The sequence below is a fragment of the Anguilla anguilla genome, chromosome 3 (assembly GCF_013347855.1).
Source record: "Anguilla anguilla isolate fAngAng1 chromosome 3, fAngAng1.pri, whole genome shotgun sequence".
In the NCBI taxonomy this organism is placed as follows: Eukaryota; Metazoa; Chordata; class Actinopteri; order Anguilliformes; family Anguillidae; genus Anguilla; species Anguilla anguilla.
This window is the reverse complement of record NC_049203.1, coordinates 50784227-50803081: the sequence shown is the minus strand read 5'-3', so window position 1 is coordinate 50803081 and position 18855 is coordinate 50784227. Positions and strand designations below refer to the sequence as shown.

Here is an 18855-nt window from a genome sequence, read left to right as displayed (position 1 = left end):
GTGCTAAGTAAAAAGTTGTGTAAGTCGCTCTGGATAAGAGCGTCTGCTAAATGCCTGTAATGTAATGTAATGTAATGTTATGCCATTCCGTAATTAATTTCTGCTTCTTGGCACTGAAAAAATCTGCACGCCCTGTGGGTGCCAGCGCTAAAAATCATTGGCTCAGCGTGCTACAGATCCCCTTTTTGAATCCAAATGAGAATGCAATAATATGTTCTTAGATGAGTGATGTGTCTGGCCCAGGCTAACAAGATCATTAAAGCACAGATATGCATTGGAAGAAACGACAATCCTGGATAGCTAGTTGAATGCGGTAGACGTCATCTTAACCAGAATTACTTAAACGACATATGAGGAATGGGGCCTTGGCTATCTAATCATGTTTGTTTACGTACATATGATTGGCTACACAGTCTCTTGCTTTCCTTATCCACTTTAATTCCTTTTGCAAATGATTGCAAATCAGATGCATCTGGTTGACCTACCTGATTAAAGGTAGGACTATAGAAGGAGGATTAAAGAAATTGCCTTCAGAATTGTACATATTACCTGTTTCACAAGTTTATGTTCTGTATGTTTATTTTTTTGTTCCATTTCTTTAAAGAATGTAATCCAGACAGTCTAGCGTTTATGTTTTGTAAGCTAAGTATAGCAGTTTTTAAACTCACCTTTGGAACTCACATCCTTTAAATATTTGAGAATAAACTAATGCTGCTGTACATTTCAATACTAATATTCTAATAGTTAATATTAACTAATATTAACTTAGCTAGCTTTCTTGGGGCGGGTCAGCAGTTTGAGGTTATCCAATGTAAAGTGTAAAATAAGCCAAGGTGACAGTAATGCCGATGGGGAGAACAAACATTTGCATTGGTGCGTGTCCAGGAAGAAACGAAAAAAAATTAACTACACCTCCCAGTATCCTCTGTGAAATCACTGCCCTTTGCTCCCGATCACGACGCCGTCACCATGGCAAACCAATATGGCGGGTTCTGGTGAGTTTCCTGAAACAAGTAGTTAGCAAGCATGTTATAACATTAGCTCACTATGTAATTGTAATTTTAAACTAATGCTTCTCCTTAGAATCAAACGAGACGTGAATATATACATTAGTCTAGCTAACATACCGCATGGGGAACGTAGCCACATTACTGGCTAGCTAGACACAACCATCAGAGCTAGCTGACGATACGTTCTAGCGTTAACTATCGTTAGATAAATTGACTAGCAAATACCAGTAACCTTAACTACCTGTTAACTTAGCTAATGAAGTTAGTTCGTTTTTTTATGCATTATTGTTAGCGTTTTAGTTGCATTAGTTAATCTTAAAACTGATAAAATAGTCAGTCTTCTCAGCATATCTCAGCAAATCTAGCATAGTGAGGACAGTTAGATTACAATGTTAATTGACGACGTTATATAACTTAACCACAGCTATCGACAGCTAGCAATGTATCGATAACGACATTACCGAAGATAACTTAGCACATACGTCTGGTAGCTGCTTTGAGTAAATGATGAAAGCCTACTTGTTTGTGGACCAATTTCATGACCTAATTTGCCTCGCTTAGCTCAGCGCCTAACATTGCATAATACACATTTTGTTTTTATGCTTTTCAGGAAAAAGTGCAATCGTATCCTTCAGGAAAGTACCATCAAATTTCAAATCACTAAGTTTGCTCTTTCACTTTTGCCGCATTTGCACTTGTCATTGTGAAGGTTCTTAAACTCTACCCTGTCCTTAACAAACGCACCTAGCTGTCCTCGGCACCACTACAGGTCCTGCTTCATCTGAATGGCTGGTACTTTGCTGCCCTCTTTGTCGCTGAGATTCTTATGTTTGTTTACAAAGGTTAGCTCCCTTTCAAATGAATACAGCACACCACAAAACTGACTGTCCATGAAGGGTGTGCCCTCTTGGTAATATGTGCTATAACTGAAATTGAATGCACTAGTCCTGCTTGTTTATTTGAAATGCTACGCAAGTTTGCAGTCATAGTAGGTGGACTGTAGCAGCTTCACTGCTGTTATAGCTGGTGTGACATGCGGTCTAAGTGATGGAAAATGCTGTGATTGTGGATCTCTAAAATAAATATTCACCTAAATATGTTCCAATAATGAAGTGACATTCAAATGATCATAGTACATGTTGATAAGCATAGTTCAATGTGATACATCTAAAGAATATTATCTGAAAATAATAATGATGGAAAATTTTGGAACATTTCAGTTGAAGCACCATAATGTAATCTATTTCTGCCCCCCCTCTGCCACTAGGTATCTTGCTGCCATATCCCAGAGCTAATCTTATTCTTGACATAGTGCTACTCTTTCTCTACCTTGGCCTTGAAGTCCTCAGGCTCTTTTATGGTAGGTAAAATAGTTTGTGAATTTTTTCTTTATGGCCCCAAGACTTTGTGTGCATTTGTTTATTAGTCTATATCTGTGCTGCATATTTGTTGATTTGGTGGAAGCACTAGTAGGGACTTTGTGGGTGTACATAATATGTCCACCATGAATTACCAATACTGATAGGGAAACTAACAAAATGCACAGGCTGTTGGGTCTCCAGAAGTTGTGTTGATGTGCTGGGGTCGTGAGATCACGGTGTATGTTGGTGGTGGTATTGTCTTACTTCCAGGTTGGAAAGGGAACCTGTGTGAGCGCTCTCTGGCCCTGATGCTAAGCGTGGCAGTGCTGGTGCCTTGCGCAGTGCTCTGCGTGTATTACCTGCTCCTGCAAACCTTTGTCCTGCGCCTGGAGCTGGTGCTCAACGCCATACAGCTCTGCTTCTACAGCCTGGAGCTGCTCCTGAGCCTCATTACCATTTCCGCTTTCTCAAGGTACCCAAGGCACGCTTAGGTGTCCGTCAGCGCTTCATGAAATATTTAGCGAGTTTTCCAAGTATATCGAATTACTGCAGAAGTAATTCTTCCTTGTGCTTTAGTTAATCATTCATGCGGTTGCCCCTGAATCTTCTGGCAGACTGACTGAAACTTAGACTGTTCTTGTAAACTAGTTTATTTTTTATTTTTTACTGTTTTTGTACCATTTTGGGGTTTCCCGGTCAAATTTATTTTCTTTTTTCTCCCCTTTTTTAGGGCAAATGTGTATTAATGTGGCTGTGGTCCCAATGAGGCAGTGGTGATGTCCAGTGTGTTTCTGAAAAGACGGGTAAAGAAAGAGAACCACACAGAGGCTGCTGTGTACAGGAATTCCTTTGTTAGTGTATAGTTCACTTTTGGATGCATTGCACAAGCTAACTTTTTAATTTAGCTATCAAAGTTTGAATAGATTTTTCTTTTTTAATGTATATAATTGTATATAAGTATTTCATATGGATTGTTTTGTTAATCTGCCGAGAAATAATGTAATGTAAAAATATATTGGTAACTACATAATTAATTTGTGTTTACAGAAGCCCTAGGTATTATGAATCTTTTTATATAGTAACTTCTTGAAAGTACCATACAACATTGCTTTGCTAACATTACAATGCATGTTATCAAGTTATTACTGAAAAATCAGCCAAAAATATTGCTTAGAATAAATATATATTTGTAATGTTATTTGTAATGCCATTGTTTATTTTGTCTTCTTTCTTTTATTCTGATGAGTTTACACAGTAACACACTTCATTTATTTAAATTAAAAAAGGATTAATAATCTTGCATTTGTTTGCAGTGCTTCTAAAGTAATCTCTACTGTGATGAACAGGGATAAATGCAGTGGAATAATTTGATTGTTTTTAAAGCCAAATGTCTAAATAAGTAATGAAGTTACAACTCCACACACAGCTTTTTGGCTGTTGGTGGATTTGCTTTGTAGACTTCCCAGACAGCTTGGGTCTGCATGCCATTCAAAATGAAATAATTAAAATATATAAGTAAATATAGATGTGAATAAATGTGTTTTAGCACAATACATATAATCGTCCACTGTAAGAGGTTTTGCCAGGTACGAGTAATTGGCAGGACTGATATTTTATGGGATACTAGAACAATTCAGGTGACGTTTACCTTCATTAATATGCGAGTATGGAACATTGCAAGGATATAAAATAATAGTTGTTGCATCAATGATGGCATAAACTCTGTAGCCTACATAATGCGGCGCACATGCGCCCCGACAGTCATTATTCTTTAATAGTGGCCCTCAACTATTCCTACGGTACCGTCGCACAGAAATGCTGTTTTGCATTCAGCCGAAATTACTAATCAGACACTGATTGTACGGTATATGTCCAATGAGTGTTTATGCAAATAATTAGCGTATAAACACCCGAAGAGTGAGCTTTTAAATAAATATGAGATGCGCTCTGTTACTTAGTATGTGACGTTCAATGAATGCAAATAACCTTTCGTAAGCAATAGATTAGCATTAAATTAAATTGCTACTTTAAATGCCAATTTTCATCCGCACGTATTGCGACACAAAACCCGTGGCACCTTATTGGGATGGCAGGTATGCCATCCCGCCAAGTTACGCCTTGGCGGGGGCATGCCCCATACCTATATAATTGAAATACACGGCCATTACACCATCGTTTCGTTTGGAGCGTGCTATGGCAATATAACAAACGTCCCAAAGATTATTTATGATGGTGAGGATGATCTGATATTGATGACTCTTAAATGTCTGGTCCATTCATCCCAAATTAACTACTTTCAATCACGTAGGCTATATTTTTAACAGATCCATTGCCAAACGGAACTTCTTTTGCACTGGGCCCGTAAGACTAGACGAGACAATGACAGCATTTTAATGTCTGGGATCCGCAGCTGGGATAAGTGTTAAAGTGTCAATAAATTCCATAGTGCTACGGTAGCACTTGAGTAGCAGTAGGTGGGTACTACTACTAACCTACTGCTACTACGTCAGTATACCAGTTTTGGCTTTGAGTTTAATATTATGTTGCACTTTATTTCATCGTCAGAACAATTATAGCTCGATCTCCGCTGAGCGCATATACTCGGACAACCACGTTCGGCTGTGGATGCAAATCGCATCCATTAGCACGCGCAGTCCAAGGGGTGGAGCTTTTGAGCATCGCTAGGAAGACAACGCCGACCTCAGTCTGGAATTGAGAAAAGGATTTTCCGAGCCGGGTGGTCGGGTGCACAGGAACAAGAGGAAGGAAAAATCTGGGCAGTTTGTCAACGAAGAGGCTGGGTACCACACGGCGCGTGTCAATTGGATATGGAGGCTTTTCTTTACAACTGAGCAGGGCTAAAATGGTCATTTGTCCTATCTTGGCATATAGGCTATCTGACCTACGGTAAAACATCCCCAGTTGTTTTTTTATATCTTAATTTTCTATAGATATATTTCACAATTCAGTTAGCTCTTTGCTGTTAATCTTGATTTACTGGGGCCAACGATGCTGCCGTGTCCTTCTTCACCGACGGTGGTGGAGGAAGGCAAAGAAAATGAAGGCGAACCTCAGAAAGTAAAAACTGAGGTAAGAGATTCTCATCAAGAGCAATTTTCGCAGACCGGGTTTGTAGGCTATGTAATCAATAACTGCACTGCATTTAACGGGGAGACATTTAACCTGCACACTGTAGCCTATTTGTAACGTCGGTTAGGTTTCTGACAAACCAACAATATTTTAAGATTATCTCTGTGAACCGACTATTCAAAAGCGAGCCACCCCTTTTTTTCTTCTTTCATTCAGCAATTTTCGTTGTAGGGTAATATTAAGGGTTTGGTATGGTTAAGCAATTGAACCAATTCCCGTAATGAGGTGAAACACCAATCATGTTTTATTTAGTAGTCTATAGCGAAATATAGTAGGCTAAGCTAGCATGTAAGATTTGGTATGGGGTTACTATTTGAAGGTCGGAACCACCCATAGCCTACTCATCTCATTTACCTGATATGTGGAGATTAGCACGATTAGAGCGATTTGTATAATGATTCATTAAATATCTTTATGCATTTGAAGAGACCAAGATCAGCGTTGGGTGGTAGGCTACTCTGTGATTTATTTCTTGCAAGGCGTCTCGTTATCTTTTGGAAAAAGACTTTACAAAAAATGATTATGGTCAGTGCATTGTAGGGTAACATAATTTTATAATGTAAACGAACTGTTAAAACACATCCATTTAGCTATTAATATCCAACTGGCAGTACGGGTAACTGTAGACATTCATTCCATGTCTGTAATGTAAATTTTGAGGACCTGCTCCTTCGCTTGTGAAGCTTGATTGTAAAGTAAATGAAAGTGACAGCTGTTCTGTTAGACCTAAAGTTCAATCGTATAAAATGGACTAAACGATTAGGCTGTGTGATAATGATATGACCCAAACAGCTGAAGTTAAACATTTCTATATACTGGGGAGTTCGCGATGGTTAGCCGAAAGTGGGTCATGTTTCCTCTTCAACTGCAATTTTCTAAATGGACATTCAGAAATATCTACTCTCTAACCAGTTACAAAGATTATATGGACATATCCATAAATATATACAAATGCCTGGGATCAGAATTAATATTAATTAGTATTATTCACGATGCATTTAGCGGTTCTTGCAATGTCTTTGAGTCAGCATAAAAAAGCAAGAGATGTTGTAGTAGCCGGCGTCACGTGACAGCTTGTCTGTTGCATCCAGAACGCCATGACCATAGTTAAAATTGTCACCACTTCACTTGATCCGCCTGAATTTTTCCGATTTATCTGTAGCTGTAGATTGACCTTAAACAAGGGTTTGTCAGTTAAAAAGGTTTGGAGTGTAATCATTGAAGACCACACAATGCACAAAAATACACCCCTCTTCTCATGCATGCTTTCCAAGAGGCAATTTCATTGGCTCAGTGTGGTAAGAGTTGACCGGATTTGTATTTTACATACTCTTTATCCAGCCTGTTTTTAAATACTTAGTGTAGAAGTATCACATTGATATTACACAGTGATTATATTGATTTGAAATACACACACACAGAGCTCTGTAGTAGTTACATACAACAAACAGGACTACACCAAAGACCCCACACATTAAAAAGTGTACTGTTTTAGCTGCAATACAAGAGTTATAGTAATTTTATTTTGTAATAAAATAATACAATGTTGGTTTTCCCAATATCTATAAGTATTTTCCTGTTGCACATGCCACAGTTGATAGTCTCCAGTTTTTACCCCTTTGTCTGTGTGAAACACAAATATCTGGATGGATTACTAAACCAAACCAGACTGAATTATGTGTATCTGAGTAAGCTTAACCTTAAAAGCAGTGAGGCCATTGTGGGTCAGTTCAGTTCAGAGGCAGATGTGCTGCTCTCATTTGTTTCAATGGGAGTTTGTTTAATCTTCCTTTGCAGCGTCATTGTTGCTCAGTAAGGTTGAGTCAGAGAAGGTGCTGGATATGCTACTCATTCATGAATGCTTTTCACAATGGCTGCAGCAGATGTTTGATCCAGGAGCTGTACTGCAAATGCCCTTTTCTTCTTTGTTATGTTTCCCTAGATTCTGGCTGTTTTATACTGCCATTGCTCTTAGAGTAGCGGAAATGAACATAAACAAAAGGGCTAAGCAGTACAGATAATTTGAAAGAACATGAATGGAAAAAAACATGCCCCCCCCAAAAAAACTGAAAAGCCAAATGCGCTGGCTAAAGTGAGGCTTTAATGACCTTGCAATGCATATGGAGAGATGGTTGTCTCTCTGAAGACTGTATTGCTCTTGTGTCCTTATGGATACAGCATTTTAACAACTGTATGGCTTTTCTGTAATGTTTTTTAGACTACAAATTATCGGTGGCACATTTGGGAAGGACTCTATCCCTTTGTACATGTATATCAGCATTCATCCTCTTGGTGATGAGCCATTTTCTTTCAAATTTCGAAATCAGTCATATATAATGTGCGGGTAGTTGTCCTTTGTCAAGTTTCCATTTACACCATGTTCCTATTTTTTAAACTTTATCTTGAAAGGAACTGTTGGCAATCATTTTCATGTTTCCCTTGAATGAAACTCACAAAATTCTGAAGATGAATTCTATGATGCCTATGAGATGTTGATAAAATGCTTGATGGGAATTGTATTACAAAGCCAAATCAGAAGAATGCCATTGCCAATCATGATCTAAGAAGCTTAAAAATAATCAAGCTATATCTGGTATATTCTGCTACCACCATAAACCAAACAGGGTAAATATTTGCTTTAAATAACCGCACACTCATGAGTTACTACCATATATTACAATACAACCAACAAACAGTTCTTATATTAATAATGAATAAATAGGCCTACATGGTTTGTTCTGTATGTTTTAGAGAGGGAATATAGGCTAATCACTCTACTGAGGAGATGTTTATCTGTGAAAAATGGGCTATGACCAACTTGGTAGAAATTTTGTACTCTTTAAACATTACTTAAGTACAGATAGTGGGACTAAAACGTTAATGGGTTAATGTGGCGCATCACGTGACATGAGCTGCCTGCAGCCAAAAACAATGAATCAGTTGGCATCCTCCCACATTACAGTAACATATTGCTGCCCACAGCCATTTTGGTAAAGGATTCTTGTGTTGGTGGCTGGTCCATATATAATGATGAATAAATTGTACCTCGCATATTAATGCCGTTTAGTCGTGGGCTGCTGAGAACCTGACTTGCATCCTCTTGCTTGGCAGTGCATGAGGCTGGCCGAGGAGAGAGATGAGGCCGAGAGACAGCTGAAACACATCAAAAGGGGTGAGTTACTGCCTCTACTTCAGAGACATAGAAGAAAAAAAGACACTTTCTTTGACTTGCTACAAACGTTAGCATCTTGCTTGTCTTAACTGTCCATATTTTAATCTCTATGTTGGTTCAATGACTACACCCTCTGTACTGTTTCTTAAGAGATTATGTTGATGAGTAAATTGCCTGTGTGGCAATTTCAATACAAAGAGAGAACAGAACATACAAAAACCAGGTCTCTGACATTTGGGATTCTTAACCCAGTTACACCTGCTGTGCAAATTTCCATTGCCATGACACTGAGATAGGGGGATGGGGGGAGGGGTGGTACTGAAGTAGTGATGTCATTGTCTCGCTTTCTGGCAGCTCACGCAGACAAAACACGGCAGATTCTTTCGCATTTGCCTTCCTGGGTTATTACCAGCAACAGTAATTATGCAGGCTGTCTGTGCACAGAGAGCTCTCAAAGAGGAACTACATTTTATTCACGGAGGGAGACTGGCTGGTTAACTAGAGTGGGTGGATCAGAGAAGGGAGCCATTTGTGTGTCCACGCAATGCCCTTTGCAGAAGGTTTCCTTTAGTCAGGCAGTCATGGTTCAGATAGGTCCTCCGCAGTGCTGTGCAAAGGCTCTGATGTGGTGCCCTTGTTATCTCACTCTGTTCTCTACTTGAGGCCTATTGTTGTCCAAATTCCTCCAGGAAAAGAAACACAGGCATGAAAACATGTTTTATTCTTGCAGAAATTGACCAAAGTAGGCCACTGTAAGGCATGAACAATGCAAGGCCACCATTTCAACAAAACAAAATCCAGTAAATGCAATTTGAAAGTGGATTGATAGTGTCAGCTTGGCATGTTCAGATTATGTTTGCTGAAATTTCCAGCATATTAAAGTGTTAACGGTAATTTCATTTGCTTTCCATCCCTCCCTGTTCCAGTATGTTCTGCAACCAACCATGGTTTTGATTACATGCAGACGAAGTAGTGAGAGAAAATGTAAGGGAATGTTTTATGGATAAGTGTTCTTTGGGGATCACCTGTGATGAGATAAATTAGTAATGTTAGCTCCTGTCCTTGGTCTAATGAGGGAAGGTGACCTTTCTATTACCTACATTCTTCACCTCTACCAAAACTCCCCCTGCTTTTGCCTCCCACCCTCCTAATGGCTCTATCTCCATGCTGGCCCCAGTACGGGCCACTTGCACAGTGTTTGAGAGAGGGATCCCAGTTTCCATGACGACTCAGAACCAACCGTAGAGATGGATTGCTGTTTGGCCGGCCTCTCCCAGCCCTACCTTACAAAGTGTAATGAAATACAGCTGCCATTAGCCGAGGAGTTGCAAACAAGTGCGCCTTTTGGCTGGAGCTGCCTGGCTGGGTGTGAGGTAAGAAAAGAAACAGTGTGCTATTACAAATATGGAAAGCCTTTTGATTTCCTTTTGGCTTTAACCTCTTAGCAGCACACAAGTTTAATTTCTTTCCATTTAGAGAGCCTTTCAGATGTTATGAGATGTTTTGAGTATTGAAGAGTACCGGGTCCTGAACTGGTCTTGTACGCTGTAGTAAAAATAAATTTTTTGTTCTGTGTACTTCTGTACCACTTGGAATGCATGTTAGGTGTGTTTTGGAGATCAGGCTTTTTTTATAACTCAGGCCATCCTGGTATGCATATCGTAAATGATCCAGGATTGATAAAAGATGAAACTCTTCAGTGATTACAACCAAGTTAAAGATGGGTTATTTCTTTTAGTGTGATGTGTATATATGTTAATCCTAGACGTTAATAGGTAACTGCCGTGAAAAGCAAAAATGAAATGATTCCTCCAACATATGACTTGTATTTGAAATTGATATACTGTCTTTGCCCGAAATGTTATCTGTCCTGAAAGTACTTTACCTTTAGAGGGGACCTATACTATGTACAAATTTCAACAGCTTGACACTGTAAAATGTTCCTACAAGGTGCATACATGCCATTTTGATTTTCTGGAATATCAGAGAAATGGCTTTAATATCATTGGAGAAAAAAGGTATGCTTTCTTGCCCAAAGAGGCTTTTGAGCAGACGTGAGGGAGGGATTGTAGTGGCCGCTGAGCTGAAGTAATTTAGCTGACACTAAGGACGAACAAAGGCAACTAGCGCCCAAGCAATTATGCTTTTCCACGGACAGTCACGGGACCCTCCACTCTGCTGGAATTGTCACTTGGCCCCCAGGGAAGGAGTGTAGACAGCAACAAGCTCTGTACTCATCCCTGTGATGTTATTTCATTGAATTATTAAAATACCCCCCCTCCCCCCAAATCATACATTATTCATTATTAGAAAATGAATGTCTGTTCCTGTATTACAACCCTCTATTGTGGTTCATGCAGGGTGCTTGTTACCTGCTCCTGTATTTTTTATGGGTGCATTATAGTATAGTTACTGTGTAGAGGGAGAGGTTATTTTAATAAGCACACCTGCTTTCAGCCGGGTCATCTCAAATTTAGCAGGTCTCCACTTTTAAAAAGATGACGCGGATATCGTGTAACACAAGAGGACAGATATATTAGTATCCATGTAAAAAACTTCACTTAAAGAATGACATTAGCTATCATGTAGACATTTTGAATGAATTTTACTCTCAAGCATTGATTAAGACATATTATATTACGTTTTACCTTGTATGTTACATCTATGGAGAATACCTAGTAATTAGTAAGCACTTAATCAGTTTCAGTTTTATACATCTACACCTAAAAATAACTCATTACTAGTATGGCTTTTAAATAAGTGATATGATTATTCATGCTGCCAGGGACAGGCATACTGTAAGAAAGCTGGCGTATGGGTTAATATTTTTCTGTTCCAAATTGCATACTCCAGCTAGACAGCATACAGTTTGAAGCATTTTAGGCATTTTCTCAAAAATAATTGTGATGTACTGGTTAGAATGTCTGGAGCTTTTTATGGTCTGATCAAATCTGGATCAAATTAAAAATGCAAGTGCTGACAGTGGCTGCCAGCCCTGTAAGGCAATACTTTAGGTATTCGTTTTGAATGTCAGCAATATATATATAAAACTGAAACAAAACCATTAGATTATCTGATAGGGACGTACAGGAAAAAAAACTGGTTTGTCTTTTTCCCAGCCTCTTGTATTCTGTAGGTAGATTTGGCCTCTTTAAACTCACAGATGTAATAGTTAAGAACTTGAGAATGAAGATACATTATGCATTCACTAAGGTCTCACAGGTGACAGTTGCCTCCATGTACTTGCTGACAAGATATTGCCTCCATCCTTCATGCGTTTGCACCATTGCCATTGTTGTACTCCTGTAGAACAGCCAAGATGACACTGCAAATGCCAAAGCTTATTTGCCCAGTTACACACTCCCAGCTGCATTAATGCTCCCATGCAGGTGAATGGTGATTGGTTGGAAGCAGCCTCAGTGATTGGTTGCCATGGAAGGACTTAAACCATTGAGGCTCTGCATCTGCACCACTGCTAGAGAGTATCGGGGAAATTCTGGGTCTGTGTCTGGCTCGTAAATTTCACAGCAGCTGTCTCCATCCCCAGGCAATCACACCAATGCAGCAGCGAGCAACGCTCAGAATTCCCCTAACACCCATATAAGGGAATACGTCACCATGAATGTGTCAGGATGTCACTCTGGCTTTCCTTGTTACTCTCCTAATCAATGACTCAATCCCGTTCCTCTCCACTCATGACAGTCTCTTTCTGGATCCCAAAATGTGAAGGATACTTAAATTATCTTTTATCCGAATTGTGCATCAATAAACTTTTGGAGGCTTTTATTTTAGACAACAGAGGGCATGATACACAGAAATAACCTAGGAAAACATAACATGGCCTAGCAGTTTGGTTGAGTAGCACTTCACTGCTGTTGTCTGTGGAGAGAGATGAGATATCCACATAAAACCATGGAGCTCACTGCAAACAGTATCATGACAGTATGTTAAAACAAAGACAAAATGGTAAATGTTTATATATAATTATGTTACTGCTCATCTTCATCATTTTGCATGCACCTTGAATGCGTATTGAACATGTACACATTTTTTGCCATTTTGTAATGTTTCCGTATGCAACAATGCTCAACAGTGGTACAAAGAATATAGGTGCTTCAGCTTAGCCTGCTGTTAGCTGCAGTGTCTGAGGATCTGAGCAGAGGGGAGACTTTTTTCAACTTGGGATGAGGTCGTAGAAATGCAGGAAAAAAAATCCCAAGAAATGAGACATAACTGGCTGGGGGTTACCTGAGTGTATGTCCCATAATAGACTGACACACAAATGGCCCTGGTTTCATTCCACATTCAAGGAAATACTGTATTTTTTAAAATTGTATTTGTATTTATGACTTCAGTCGTTCTTTTCTGCCTTTATGCTACTGGTTTTTTTTTTTGTTGGTAGGGGCCATATTTAGTTCATGTCGTTTTAAGCCCAGGGTAGCTACTGACCTAGAATCAGGGCGTGAGGCGGCTCCCAAGCAAAGCTCTCAAAGGCACTCGTCACAGACGCCAGTGCATGAATCCAATGAGTCAGTCCTGTTTCTCAAGGGCAGTTAGGCAGCTCAGCTTAAAACATAGCCTGTCCTTGCACTGACCACTGTGTCTGACTTGATTGCTTATCCACTTACCCACTGACTCATGCCTGGATGTTGAAATTATGAATGACCAACCTCTGTACGTTGTAAGAGTCAGCTGACAGTGTGAACCCCGTTCCCGTAACATGTGCAGTAAACTAAAAATAGGAGCATGTGTTCAGGCATGTGTGGTCATTGCTTTAGCTGATTAACCGGGAGACCGGCACCACTACCACTACAGAACACATTTTGATTATCAGGGAGAATAGGGAATTATGGAATTAGAGGAATGATGATCTTTTGCAGGTGCCTCTTCGGCTTACATCCTGCAGGAAATCTATTTTTCCATTAGGGACAACAGATTGCTCCAGGAAGTCATGTACAGGAGACACTGACCTGAAAAATTGGGGAACAGACAGATCCACATCCATATGGACTCAGATTGTGTTCCTGATAATGTGCACTAAGCTAATCACAAGGAGTGAGTTGTGCATCATACTGGCACCTTTAATTACACCATGAAGACGATGGATGGATGCCACAATGCATCTCATGTCAGTCGGAATTAATTTTCCACCAGCATTTATGTGTGTTTTTAAGATATAGCACAGTTCAGTGTTTTTTAAAATGTTGTCATCAGTTGAATAAATTGCATGTTCTCTGGTAGCTATGTTACGCAGGCAGCTAATTGAGGCTGCTGGCTTCAGCACCTTGACAGAATGATGGAGAGCGGAGAGCTAGGCTGGGGACAGAGTGAAAGAGAGGAGAAACTCACCGAGGGAATGAACTCTGTCCTCCTCTTCTGTAACTATGGAAGCCACTCCCCAGCCCTCCCCTCCCCTCACTCCACCAGGGCACAGGTGCATTTACCTTCAAAGCTATAGCCAAGCATATTTAATATTGTATGAAAGATCTAATATTTATTCAGACATCTCATTTGCTATACTGAAGGCATACTGCAGCATAATTCACTGGCAGTCTGCATTGTGTTGTGCTCAGGGAAGTCTAAAGGCTAAAGACTGAATAATATAGTGTAAGAGTATAAAAGATTCTAATGCAGTTCTGCTGTGAATACGTTATAAATTTGGTTATTCTGCTTGGAAATTATAAGTTGTGGTTTTGAATTTTACTAGATTTAATCATGTAATTAAATGGACTCTGCAATGCGGGTCTGGGAAATGATTTAGATCAGGTTTTAGAACTTTGAAGGACAGAACCTTTTCATTTTTTGGTGCGTTAAATTTCAGATCTATTTGAAATGTATTAATGGACCTTTTCAGGGATTTGTGTTGTTACTAGAAAGTTTGCTTGTGAACCCATTGATGTCAAATCAGTAGGATTCAGGATTCAGTAGGATTGCTCAAAATTTTTTCCTCATTCTTCCTTGGGTTCACCAGCGCTCTTTTGAGGAAGCCTATGGTTTCCGTTGACCTGCTAAGACAGCGCTCATGCGGAACAAGATTCTCCCATTTGATTGCTGAGCTGTTGCTGATTAATATGGCACAGTGGCAGTGTTCTTATTGCAGAGTTCAGACCTAGTGATTTTTGTGAGGTTAAGAGCGCTTTTAGTACCACCAGTATCAACCTAAATTCTATAAAGAGCAGTATTTGATAATTTTTTTTGATAGATCAGTAGATGTATCCAATCCATCTAAATGCGGTCTTATTGAAAACTCAGCTGAAGGACTCAAACATGATGATGTTTGCAAGGAAGCTGGACAATATGTCAATGTCAGGCCAGTCTGGTAATGAATTATAGGAAGGATGCCTGCTCGCAGTAGAAAGACTCTTTAAAATAGTCCCTCATGAATAATTCACCAGCTGCTGTATGAAGAAATGCCTTCCTTGCAGCTTGCTGAAGTTTAATTACAAACTCATACACAGATAAATTAGTCGTATGTAAGAAATGCAATTAATATCCACCTGATTTACCAGCCTTTGAAAATAAATAAATAAATAAATAAAAAAGCCTCTTAAGTCTGAATAATGGAAAATGTTTTGAAGAAACATAAAAAGGGTCCCAAGCATGCAGAAATGTTTTTTGCAATCAACTTCCACATATTTTAGGCAGGCGTTTACTTTATTTAAAAAGGTGTACTTTACTGGCAATCAGGGAAGTTATTATACATGATCATTACATTTAACAAATATTCATTTCAATAAAATAAATAGTTTGGCAATGTGAAAATCAGGCACTTCAAAAGTGTCAAAACAAAATGACGATTTTACACAACTTTATGCGTTATATGTTATTTATTTTATGTGTTATTCATGTGTTATTTCGAGTGGATAAAATACATTGATAATACCAGGACAAAAGGTGTTGCCATAGACACACTAAACAATGTATTATGAATTATATTTAGACTGGACATATTTTTGTTTTTTAGTAAGTAGGTTATTACTCTGTCTGTTCTCCAGGTTCCCCCAGCATCAGTCACAGTTCATATGGTGCGTTTCCACACCTGCATTTCCTCTAGTCCCCCATCTGTGGAAAGACCTGCCTTAGCTTTTATTTCAGAAGAGCTTATGTTGACAGTGGTATCAATCCCTTGGGACAGTGGGAACCTCTATATATTTTCAGGCCTCAAATCAGAATTCCAGTTGACTGGTTGAACTTCCAACATTTTTTAAAGAGCTACACCTTCAGGCTAGAAGATAAGGGGTTAGAAATGAAATTGGTGAGGGAAAGATAAGCCGCTCTCTTCTGGGCAGAGTGGCTCCCGGGCCCAGGTGACTTAATGGAGCTGACGTTTCCTTCTGTCTGCAGTTTTTAGGGCATAAAGTATTGGGTTCATCCCCAGTGTGCCATATAATGCGGGAAACCAGGCAGTCTCCATTAAACAAGCAGTATATTTTAAGAGCTGTATATGCTGCTTCTCAGCTAAAGCATTCAGAATTCAGTGTGGTTTGCAATTTGGAGGCAGACGTGCTAAATGCATTCATTTAGAACTTGTGGCTGTTTGTTCAGTGTTTATTTTCAGGATAGAGATGGGCAGATTGGACTTTGACTATAACTGGAGGGAGATTTCGCAAGCTTGACAAAGAATTTAGGACTATATACATTATAACGTGAATAAGAATAGAGAGAAATTGAGAGGCTCTGGCAAATGGGGGGGTGGACCTTTATATAAATTACCATGTGGAACTCAGGCCTCTGTTGCTGTGAAACTAAATCAGCCATTGAGAACTTTTGAGTCTAGGGTTACAGCAGTGGGATGTATGGAGTAACAAGCACATTTGATATGATAAAATTCATTTGAAAAATACTGTAGCCGACTGTCAGCACATAACCAGCGAACCTGGCTATTTAGTGGCTTAGTGGTGATCTGCAGGCCACACCAGTATTTCTGGGCTCTAAATTTGCAAATGTGATCATTGTATTTTATTGCACCTTAATGATACCTTCTGTAACAGTATACCTCCTCAGTGTACTGTAAGTTATCAATTACCCACCCACCACATCTGCTAGCTGAAGCCAACAAATGACCACAGAACATATGAGCCATTCTAAAAGTCAGTTACGAAATAATTAATCAATATGCATGCTGCACGGAAGCCCACATGCTTTCCCATCTCTCTCTGTTAATGCATATATGTGTGTATAACTTTCCCGATAGCACCAATAACCGATTTTAATGTGCTTACATATAACAGGAAAGGTCAATATACAAATGCAAAATGATTTTTTCCTGTAAAGCATGAGATCTGTAGAAACCTGGGATTATTGTTGAGTACAGCTACTAGGGAATTCATCTGACTGCTGCTTTAACAGTGACATGAAATAATAGACTTGGGTATAAGCAGACTCTGGGTTCCCTGAAACGCTGTCTGTACAGAGAAGCTCGTTATGGGCACAGTAGCAGTTGTGAGCTGAGTGAAATGCAATAGCTCAGTGAAGTGGAAATGGCGAAAAATCGTCCTCATTTATCCTCCGGGACAAATATGTTAGATGTAGTAGGCTATATTTACTGCAAAGCTGGTTATCTGTCCATAGAGCAGTGCTGTTTGTTTATGTAGGATGAATATTTCATGCAGTGTTTAATTTGCTGCCCCATAGTCTGCAATGTGCTGTCTCATTGATCAATATTTTTCTTATACATTTGAGTCCCCATGCTGTTATGCTCATTACTAGTCATGCAGTTTTCAAAACAGCTGTTTATTGGTGCATTCCCTTAAGGCATCATTTGGCCTAGCTTTCTTATTATTCACCTACATTAACACATGGCAGTCAATAGTCTATATTTGTTTAAAAACAAATTTATCTTATTTCTTTGTTTCTGAAGGTACTGGTGTAGTACAATTATCGCAGAATGCTTTTCAGCTTCTCTATCTTTGTATTGTGTTAATTATAACCCATTCAAAAATGTCTTTCATACACTTTATTGTCTCAAAGCATATTTATGCATCGGCTTGAAGTAGAATAACTCAGCTGAAAGTGTAGAGGGCAAAGGTCAAAAACAGACGAGTCAATTAGCAAGAACAGTCATTAAGCTGGGTTTCTGTTGCTCAGGTTGCCAGAAGAGACATTTATTTCTGTGAGAATGTCAGTGTGTGTGTGCGCGTGCTTGTGTTTGTGTGTGCGTTTGTCTCTATTTTTGTGTTTATCTTTGTTTTAATTCATTTCAGTTTTTTTAATTCTTTGTGACATGCTAAGAAACATCAGACAATGCCAAGCAGTGTCTGATTTGAATCTGACATTTCAGTTTGCCCGCTCTTCTAAAGACACGCAGACAATATAGTGCTGTGTCTGTTGTTGATGCCATAACATGATTGGCTGGGTTATTTTGTCTAGGTGAGGGGGAGAAAGAGAGAAAGGGAGGGGGTGGGGGGGGAGAGCGAAAGGCAGGCCTGAGGAACGCTGGGTATGGGAATACGGAGCTGCAGGGAGTTGCCTCCATTTTTTCTGTGAGAGCTGTGTCAGGGCTCCAGTTTACCCACACACAACCCCACATAGATGAAATGTGGAGCCAAAATGATGCTGAAATTCACTTCACTGATCCATGGCTGCTGCCACTGAAGTGTCACTCATTGCTCCTTGGTAAGGGCACCAAAATATCATTCAAAATCATTATTAATTTTACATGAATGATAACTAGTGGACACTGGAAGGAAACAATGAAATCTGACAGAAATTGTGACAGTAATATGATCTCTTGATCAGTTTTGGGGCTTATTAAAGATGATTTGATCAGATGAACAAGTCTGTCTGTTAATAGGAAAACAGAATTATATCCATAATGACATTTAATGTACCCAGAGGTTAACGGTGAGCTCCAGACTTGCTACCCACAATCAGACCCTGGTTTCCGTCTCCTGCTGTCAGAACGTTCGCACATACACACACAGCACTCTCTGTCCATCTGGGCAAATCAAACGGATTAACACACATTTTAATCCTGCCAGGGTTATTTCCTCTCTCCCTCTCCCTTTCTCTGTCTCACACACATTCTCAGTCTTGTTCTTTCTGTTTCCCATTCACCCCCCCTCCCCCTCTTTCTATCTCTCGCTCTCTCTCTCTCACACACACACACACACGCCTCATGTCCCTCTTTCTCTCTCTTTTGCACTCACATTTACTGTATGAT

At 39.5% G+C, this 18855-nt stretch overlaps 2 protein-coding genes across 4 annotated transcripts in view; both read left to right on the top strand.

Moving 5' to 3' along the window:
- The first annotated feature begins 83 nt into the window (after positions 1-83).
- Positions 84-3576, top strand: si:rp71-1d10.5 (transmembrane protein 216). 3 transcript variants are annotated; one of them, XM_035410721.1, is made up of 6 exons: positions 84-995; positions 1621-1634; positions 1759-1852; positions 2278-2370; positions 2642-2843; positions 3102-3576. In XM_035410721.1, exons 1-6 carry the CDS (start codon positions 983-985, stop codon positions 3115-3117), a joined length of 432 nt encoding a protein of 143 aa, XP_035266612.1. In that variant the 5' UTR covers positions 84-982; the 3' UTR covers positions 3118-3576. The 3 variants fall into 3 exon arrangements, with proteins under 3 accessions (XP_035266612.1, XP_035266615.1, XP_035266614.1); XM_035410724.1 differs by having other exon boundaries at positions 84-1634; positions 1759-1802; XM_035410723.1 differs by having other exon boundaries at positions 84-1802.
- Positions 3577-4953: 1377 nt separating this feature from the next.
- shtn3 (shootin 3) overlaps positions 4954-18855 on the top strand; it is a 28820-nt gene continuing 14918 nt past the window's right edge. The window contains exons 1-2 of the mRNA XM_035407645.1: positions 4954-5461; positions 8633-8693. Coding sequence (XP_035263536.1) covers positions 5381-5461; positions 8633-8693 — 142 coding nt within the window. The 5' untranslated portion in view covers positions 4954-5380. The remainder of the gene's footprint in view (positions 5462-8632; positions 8694-18855) is intronic.